Genomic DNA, 9,701 nt, shown 5'->3' with positions numbered 1-9,701 from the left:
GTGCTGGCCTATGTCAAGCATTCTGAGGTGCCTACGCCACCAACCGCTCGATCAGACAATCTGGAAAGAAACTGACAGCAAGAACGCCACTGACATCGATTAGCCGCCATTTCTTTCAACGTCTCCAGCCAAGCACAGACGGGGTCACGGGGACCCCATCCTGGAAGGCGCACAACACCAACAATACCCAAACTCTTCGTGATGTCTTTGACGCCTTTCTGCCAAGTCATGTGCTGCCCACCTCGCGGTTTGCGCCATCCTGAGGGAGTTACGGAGTTACTCGTCTCGGTAGTCGGTGTTTCGGCATGCGTAGCACATGACCAAGCCATCGTAGTCGATTATGCAGGACGTTTTTTCGGATTGAGGTGCCTGCAGAACAACGAAATACCCGTTTTCTAATCACCTCGTTACTAACACGCTGATGCCGTCCGAAACTAGCCACGCTTCTGAGGCATCGGTGGTCGAAAACCTGAAGACGCTTCACATCATCTGTCCGCAGGGGCCATTTCTCGCACCCATGGAACAACACAGCCCTTACTGTAGCCTGGCACACACGACCCTTAAGATCCAATGAGGTGCCTTTTTGACGCCACAAGTGACGGAAATTAACAAAGGTGATTCGAGCCTTTGAGATTCTTGCACTGACCTCATCAAACACACTTCCGTCAGAGTTAATACAACTACCGAGGTATGTAAAGTTTTCCACAATTTCCATTGATTCTCCTTGAATTGTAAGAGATATCCTCGCATCAATCGCGGTAGAAAAAGCTCCTCTTTTACTCTCAAAGTTCGGATTCCTTCGAAAGATCCGTTCTACCAATTTTTAGTTGTATACCAAAGCCTAGTTACGACAAACTCACTGGAATGCGGAATTAGTAAGTTATGAGGTGAAGCCACCCGAAACATCGTGTACACTCAAGGACACATAATCTAGCCTCGTAAAGATTGCAGAGAACGATGTGTGAAAAAACGGGGGAAACAAATATCCTTTCAGTTTCACAACCGAAAATCAAGGCTCCAAAAGCTTCTCGCTACCAACAAGTTGTACGTAACCGCGAGTCAGAAAGAAAAAATCTTCATTTGAGGAGCCCTCGTTCTGCTTCTTAGCATCGACAGACCCTACCTGCAGGGCAAAATTGTAACTGGAAATTGAAGAATATTCTTACAGCAAGGTAGTCATTAATACTGTGTGACTTTTGCCCGTCTGTGTACAGTAGCTGGAAAAACACATTTTACACAATCGAATCGAAAGAAAAATGTGTTCATTCCGTCATTATCAGCAAACAGAAAAGCTCGTCGTTCATAATAGAAGTGGGATCGCCACTGACACGAAATAGAAAATGTGTTCACATCTTTTGATGTGGTATTTTGGCAACAGCACCTTCCTGTACAGCCACAGATTCTCGGATTATAACGAATGCAACCGTAAGTTCTTGGGATGCTGACCATTATTCGTCTACAAAAAAGTGATGCAAACACATGCCTCCATTGGTCGCCGAATCGGTTAGAGTTTGGCGAATTCGGTGTAGCCGCCTGTGAGAGCACTGGTGATATGTAAAAGCACTACAAAAAACACCGGGGTATAACAGAAACCTTCATTCCTGTCAGTACCAATTCACTCGAGAATACAATTGTTATCCAGAAACAAATTAATACATTTTCCAGAGGTAGGTGAGTGCTGTCCTTAACGCAATAGTGAGATCACCTCCCAAGGGAGGTTACAAAAGAAATCCCCGTCAGCCACAACTTGATGGGAAACCTCCTGGTGTAAGAGGACATTCCAATTATCTCAAAACATCAAAGTTTCAATTTACAGCTTCAGGTACGTTTTTTTAATGATTCCAATGCCCGGTCGTCGCGAAGTCGATGAACGGTTGGGCAGGTTTCACCTTTTGACCGTCAGTGCTTGTGGTTCCTTATCGAGTGCGAACAAATAGCGAGCAAGTGGTTGGTTCCATTATGGCACATCGTTCAGCCGTAGCACCTTTTCAGGGCTTAACTGTCATGACACCCGAAGGAAGCACGAAGACTGGGATATTGCCAGGTTGCCCAAGCCTAGACAGTGGGAGTCTAGAGGTAGAAGTCTGGTTCGAACCACAAACCTTCCGGTGAGTCAATTCGCACTCTAACCACTGGGCCATAGCTGAATGATTGCTATTATTTTTAGGCAAGGCATATACTCATCATCTCCGCCTTTTGAATAGTTCAGCCACTGAGGCCCGTGGGTGGTAAAGATGAAAAACAGATCGTAACGGATGTTACCTTTATAGAGACATGCGACGCGCGAAATTTCGATACCACTTGCTTCAGACGGTATCTCTTACATTTTGACCGCGACCTCGCTCTAAGCATTAGCGCTTGCTTTCAGACTGTCTTGAGTGAGTCATCCATTCAACCAAGCTCTAATGATGCTTAATCGACTGCAGACGACACATCTGCTATCCCATTATTAAGCGCGACGAAAAAAAAACAGTAAGTAAGAAGCACGCCCAAGCTACGCGTATTTTGTAACGTTCGCAAGACGACTGGTTCTCCATAACCTCAAACTCTGCCCTAAGATAGGGCATTGTTGCTGTGTCTTACAGATCCAATTCAACATGACAGGCTCCATTGATATTCCGTTCCTGACATGTACACACAAATTCTTTCTCGCCACCAGCAGCCCTAGCCTTATACTATATTTATAGTACATTGGGCTATGCGTTTACTTCCTTTCTCCGAACTGTTCAACACGTTTTACACTCATCAGTTTTTTCGCCCTTTGTGCAAATGAACTATTTCCGTATTCGGTAGAATTCCGCACCGATACCGCTTTACCGGTTGCGGTTAGGCGCTGCTACAGCCAAAGGGCCATGGCGCACGGGAGTGGTCAGAAGGTTGGACTGCTTGCCAGTCCAGCATCATGGCGAGCTCTGAGTGGCCGAAAGTCTGGACCCAACAGCCAATCATGACCCAGTATCCGCCGAATACAGGTTGCCAGTGGCACATCCCAAAGGTGCAGGACTTCAAGAATGTTGTCACCGCATACACTTTACGCGCGAGGAACTGTACACGTGTTTTTGACCTAAATGTCCGGAGATCAGCCGCCCTTAATAACCGAACATAACGTCAATTGGACGAATGTGTCACGTGCGGGCTACGGACTAAACTAAGTCATCCATTGATTGGTCAGAATGCCAGCAAATCTGGATCGAGCATCGATAGATCGACGCTTTTCTCCCCCTCACGAAGATTCTAGCGCAACTTTGTGGAATATTCTGTGATAGTCCTACAAATACGGTTGTAATCCCCCTTAGTCTCCATGAAAAGCTTCCTCAAGCTACCGTGCCTATTGATACACCATAGTGGGCGGAGCAGGAAGCCAAGGACCGACACGGAAGTTGCACCACCATCAGCAAGCCACGACACTGGTTTTGGGTGTCAATACACGCTGTGAACATTTGGTGGTTGTTTTGGAGGGAGCATAAGGTTCAGAATGAGAAAATACCGTCAGCACATCCCCGCTGCTTTTTCCGAAAACATCCTGCTGTTGTGACCAGTTGCCACTATGTCCTCCCGAATCCTTCTGGCCATTCAAACATCAAATAAACTTTCCTGGCGATTCACTTTGAGGGCTATGTTAGTTCATGAGTGCTTTTTCTGTTGATTTTGTTATTGACAGGACTGCTGTCACATGCTTACCAAGATAATCACATCTGAGTGACTCGGAGTTGTGTGTAGTTGAAAGTTATCGGGCCACTGAGGCTGTATGAAATAGAAGGGCACTGAGTACATTCTGGGAGAAAGGTAACACTCACGTTTCGCTGCATAATAGCACAAAAACCTGTCCTGTTCCCCAAACATATCAGCTGGACGAAAGATGATTGCATCTGGCCTCTCTCGCAACACCTCCGATTCTCCAGCTGCCTTGGATTTCATAAAACGAGACGGTCCACGGACGTAGCAGGGGGGATTCGGGTTTTGACAGAGTGCGGACACGTGCACAAGGCGGTCAACTTCCATTTCTTTAGAGATGCGGGCAATTCGTGCTGCCCCGTCGACGTGAACTTGTTCTAGTGTGAAATTACGGGTGTGAGTTTCCTTGCCAACCAAATTGATGACCACATCGCTGTAGCGCATAGATTGACGGATAGTATTTTCATCTTCTAAATGAAAAGGCTGGAACGCACAAAGTTATGCAATACAGTTACCAATCGAAAGGCCGCCATATGGGAGCTGAGATGTGTTGAGACAACCCAGTCGGTCACATTGATAATTATTTCTTTCACTGATGAATGAGACGGGAGCAAATATGTATCAGAGCCGGTTGGTTAGAAAAGATAGCGAGTTGGTATTGAGCTAATGCAGTTTTCCGGTGGAATTCGCATAAGCCACACGCACTGAAAACAGTAGCTTTGATGCGGGTAAAGCACGGACTAAGTCTGCCTTCCATATATCCTGTACTGAAGAACGCACCAACTCAGGTGACAAGCACCAACCAAGGTGGGTTTTGTGTTTGGAGTTTTCATACTTCATCGGAAGTTAATAAAGGAACTGGTGTTGGTCCCAGCCTGTACCTAGCCGGGTGGAAAAAGTTCTGTGAGGCAAACCGTCTGCCACCTGACGGGTGCAGTCCTTGATCTAGATCTAAAGGCCACAGGCTGTGACTTGTTTGTCCAATGCGGATTTATTTCTTTGGGGGTTATCTAACCTAACATTACCGGTTAATCTTCTGGCTTCGGATAAACCGACAAGCAAAAAATCTATCGTTGGCAGCGACTAGAAGAATAAAACTTCGTTGCCTACATGATAGAAATCACGATTTATTGTCTGGGGCAGACAAAAGCTTCATCCGGGCTTCTCGATCAAGGAACAACGGCCACCTACCTGATCTACGGCCAATCAACGCACCCGAGCTACCGGGATTCCGACATATTAACAACTACTCATTCGTATGATCCAGCTTAAAGAGGCTGACAACCATGATGGAACAGGTTAGCCACGTTGCACATGTATGCCTAACTCATGAATATGCCAAGGCACCTGGCGCATGCACTCCAGGCCAAACGGAACATCTCACCGTACACTGATAAGGACTGTCGGATACAACGGAACCCAAGTAAAACTTCATTACAAGTTCACAGGGGAGTGTGATGCAGCTCATAGTCGTGCGACTCTGGGGAGAGGAACACACCATCGTGTAAATATTTGAGGATATCCCAAAGGTGCTTCCTGGAGAAGTACTACTGTATTCAACAACGAGATGACTGTACGAATAGGACTTACCAAGAACAATATCTGACCGAGATCACCCAGCACTTTCAGGTCTCTCACAAAGTACGGGTCACCACGATAGGGAATTATTATCTGTGTCCCGGTTTTTGCCAGATGAGTGATTACATTCCGTCCGAGTCGCCCTGTGGCCCCAAACACGGTGGCGACCATTCCGTTGAAAGAGGAGCGACCCCCAGTACCGCGCTTGAGTTTTGACAGGACTAATGGTTCTTCAGGATGACACATGCAGGAGGTTGTGAATATGTCCCGGCTACATACAGGCGCTTTAGATAAACAAATGCAAAAACGACCTATAGGAATGAGATAGGGCTGATGAGAGCTATCTAACAGGGGGTGATGTAGTCCATGACCCTCAGCCACATTACATACTACTGAAAAATTCACAACAGAATTCACTGCCTAGTGGTGGCATACAGAGAGAATGTTCAGAATGGTCTGTTTGTATTGCATCCCTTATCTTCAAATGGTTCTTTAAATCTCGTAAACATATAGTGTTGCTATAAATCCCGCCGATTGTGTTCTGAATATACTACACCTCCCGAAAGCGACTGCTGATGGGACCCGTATCGTTAGAACCAAGTGATTACTGTCCAATCAAAGTCTAGTGCTGTTATTGAGGTGGATTCACAAAATAGATTTGATGAGGTCCACCGGTGGCTGTAGAAGAGTGAGCACACCTGGGGGAAACCGCCTCTCCAGTCCGCTAGTGCAGATTATACTACAAACGATGACCATTCATCCAAAAGCAAACCTAAAGTCTTCGTGTTCTTATGAAAAACAATCGGAAAGATTTCGTAGGTCTTCGCTTCGAGCAGCTCAAAGACAACAGCATACAGTCGCGTTCCTGTAGCCTTTCAAGGGTTACCAGAACCGCACATACTGGGTATGATCATTTGGAAAGCAACCATCGTTTGAAAATGGAACAGAACGCTGATGAAATTTAAGACGAAAGCGGTGGAGTTTAAGGCCACAAGGGCTGATTGATGCGTCAGATGACGAGGCAATTGAGAAAACTTGGCGTGATCATGCATAGTTTTCTGACCGATCATTCATCACCTGACCTGCTCAACTCTTCGCCACCAGTACCTGGGTGAAATAGCTAGACAGATGTGCTCCAAAGCGTTATAATGTAGATTATTCAGTTATGGTGTTTTATTGACACACACGAAAGACCCATAGGAAACACTGAAAGTGATATGTCACCCGAATATCCAAACGAGTACAGAAATAATCGAGGGAAAAGGCTCGCGCATTAATAATTACTCAGTGTGCCACTCGACTGCAGACCATCAAAGCCTTACCCAGAAATATCATCCGACAGTGAAAGAGAAGGAGGGCTCACAGTATATTTACATAAAGGGAACTACTCACAAGGTGGCTGGAAACTCTTCGACAGCCTACGACCGGTTTCGCCCTTCTTGGGGCTCATCAGGCAGTCCCCGAGTTTCCGGTCGCGGGCTGTCGAACAGTTTTCAGTAACCTTGTGAATAGGTTCCTTTATGAAAATATACTGCGATATCTTGAATATCGTGCCAACTGAGGCGGCCTGTGTGCAGCACATTCGGTTGTAGAATAGCATAAACGAGAGATTCAGTTGAGTCATCCGTGAAAACCAAATTGATTTGCAAATGAGTGTATTTCTCGAGAACGAGGGCTCATTTGTGATCCGAACAGTTTTACCCATGGCTTGCCATTTCTGCAGCATTGACAAATGGATTTCGCAATGGGGCTGTATTGTCAGAGTAGAAATCAGTTCAGACAGCTGGCTGCATCAAATATGCACCATTGGTTTGACAACAATAAAGAGGCCTTAGGTAATATCGTTATGTAACATTTCGTTTTTCAATAGGCTATCGCTACGACGGGAAATCTTGTCTCTTCCGGGGTTAACAATCGGAGCCCTGACAAAAAAAGTAGCCATCGTACTTGAGTACGTTGATTGACGCGTAGCAAAGAGGGGGTCAAACAGTCGGTTTGAAACTGTTTCAACTATTGACAAAGTCGTTTCTCAGTAATACTTGTTTCTATGTTATGTAATCTTAGGTTGCCGGCGATTGCGAGATCTCTAGTCTTTAAGAAGTTCGGCTGTTGCTCCTTGAATTGTTAAATCGGTTTAATGACAGTCATTAGTATCAATAGTCAACTATCGTCACAGAAAAATATGTACAAGATAGAAAATAGTACACAATCGAAAACCAACATCGGAAAGAAATGCTCGAAACTTTTCATGCTCCTCAATCTGAGTAGCTTCAATGCCATGTCTATCTTATATTCTACCAGAGGCGTCAGCAATCCATACACAGAAACACAAAATGTGCACCTGAAACCTAACTTCTTTCAAAAGTCGAGCCATCATTAAGTTGAAGTGAGCAAGTGTTGATTGAATACAGCAGTCACTCCGCTCAAGCCAGTTTCGTTAGTGCACTGACCATGTGGCCTCGATTGGTGATGAAAAGTCTGCAACCCAAAGGTTAGGTCCATGCTATAAGGGACTGCGTACTACAGTGGGTCCCTCAGGGTGCTGTCTCAGAGGAGGACAAGCCTTGCACAGTCTGTTCTTCAGGGGACAGTATTTGAAAAGATCGATAAGTCATTTCCCAAGAGCCAACTCTCTAAGCGGACGCGGTTGTACACTAGTTCCTTCTGGAGAGAGCACCTTAAATGACCGGCTAAAATTGGTCTCTCCTGTTAGCTGGTATCCTGTGTATTTGAGGGACTAACTCGAAGTTGCTTTTTACGATTGGCTTCTCCTGATGTTGGTAACTTCAAGAGGGATATACTGCAGTCTGAAAGAGGTACGAAAAGTCTTATAACAACAGCTGTAGTGGCTTCCCTAAGGTATGTGCGAAAGCATTCCACTTTCTGGAAGGTGCATGTGGAAATTATTTTGGAGCTTAAGGCTTGCCTCGCCTCCGCATCCGACTACATTTTGACGTTATTTATGAAGGGAGTTCTCCCATCAGGCCTCAACGCCAAATTAGAAGCTTAGAAACTAGGTACTTTCTGAATTGATCTTGCGTCAGAGTTTAAAACATTCGTGGCCACGGTTTCCGTATATGTAGTTCAGAGTGTGCCTACCAGCCTTAGAGCCTCCAGCGTGACGTAACATGTCATACCGAGTCAGTAAAATAAACTCTTTCTTTAGTAGTCACTTTCCGACAGTGGCCTCTGTGAGGAGGACTACTGTACTCTAAAACGAACGTCTTTACACCATGTTTACAAGCCGCATCGGGGAGAGGGGTCTGTCATTGGATGATTTAAAACGAATCTCGTTGGCGATCCAAAGTGAAGACTGCAAAAGGAACAAGCAGTTCACTACAGAGACATCTTGATCAGCTTGGGAGCATGTATTTCAATAAAAGAAGCCTTCAATAAAGAGCTTGATCTCAGTTTTAGTCGACAGAGAAAACGATTTCTACACTTCTAACACTTCTATGGCATAACAAACACCCGATAGAACTAATTCAACGGTATGTTAAAGGCTCAATCGATTCAGATGTCGGAGTGAAGATACTACGCAGTAAACAACGAATGTCAGGAAGTGGTTTGTGAAAGGTAATATGATTGAACATACCGTACCATTTAAGGCACCCACTCTTCTTCAAACGGTATATAATGCACAAATAATCAACATTTTACGGAAACAACTTACAGAAAAGCCCAATGTTCTCAATTTTACGCAGGAGTGGACGAAGCGCCATTTCGGACTAGCGTCGGCGGAACGATCGGGGTGAGGTCAGTAAGATGTCACAAAGCAACCTGTGAAAGCAAAATGGTGGTATTATAATGGTTGTCAACAACACAGGTGAGGGTGGACTGGGAAGAAACAGTTGGGCATCAGAGGCAAACGTTAGCAGTGTTCAAGTCGAACATACCGCCGTCTTCCTGGATGGGGACCCCGAGACGGGCCACATCAATGGCTAGAGACATTATCAGACATGGCCCAGTCGCGCCCTCAATGGCGCTCGTGCATCAAAGCTATTGCCTTCAATGCATAGCTCCTTTTCTAACCCCCCCCCACTTGACAGCCCACTGACAGTGCTGGATTTATGCACCAAGTTATCAGCTTGCGCCTGCAATGCGCAGCTACCTACCCCTCACTCCAAATCATCGGTGAACGAAACTGCGGCAGCTACAACCACTGTACGACGAGTACGCGGTTATTACAGCTGGCAATGATGATGATGATGATGATGATGATGATGATGATGATGATAACGTGAATGGCGAAAACACAAGGTCTAAGGAGAGTACGGAGTGTTCGGGCGGACAAGTTAGCGCCAACGGAGAAACAAACAGACTGTCAGATAGCGTCTACAGTTACGAAGGCATCGCGTTCCGGGTCCTCTGATGGTAAGGAAGGCAGTCAATAACGAAAATCGTTCAGTTGTAACACCATTCCGGTGCCTATCTGCAACGCCACCCGA

General features: G+C 45.7%; 1 protein-coding gene across 1 annotated transcript in view; it reads right to left on the bottom strand.

Annotated features, from left to right (window-relative positions):
- Positions 1–9,035, bottom strand: part of T265_00532 (hypothetical protein) — a gene marked incomplete at both ends in the record, with an annotated part of 21,903 nt that extends 12,868 nt beyond the window's left edge. The window contains 3 exons of the mRNA XM_009164336.1: positions 3,798–4,158; positions 5,266–5,537; positions 8,927–9,035. Of these exons, the coding sequence (XP_009162600.1) occupies positions 3,798–4,158; positions 5,266–5,537; positions 8,927–8,975 (682 nt within the window). The remainder of the gene's footprint in view (positions 1–3,797; positions 4,159–5,265; positions 5,538–8,926) is intronic.
- Positions 9,036–9,701: the final 666 nt, after the last annotated feature.

The sequence above is a fragment of the Opisthorchis viverrini genome (assembly GCF_000715545.1).
Source record: "Opisthorchis viverrini unplaced genomic scaffold opera_v5_5, whole genome shotgun sequence".
Classification (NCBI taxonomy): Eukaryota; Metazoa; Platyhelminthes; class Trematoda; order Opisthorchiida; family Opisthorchiidae; genus Opisthorchis; species Opisthorchis viverrini.
This window is presented reverse-complemented; position numbering and strand designations above follow the sequence as displayed.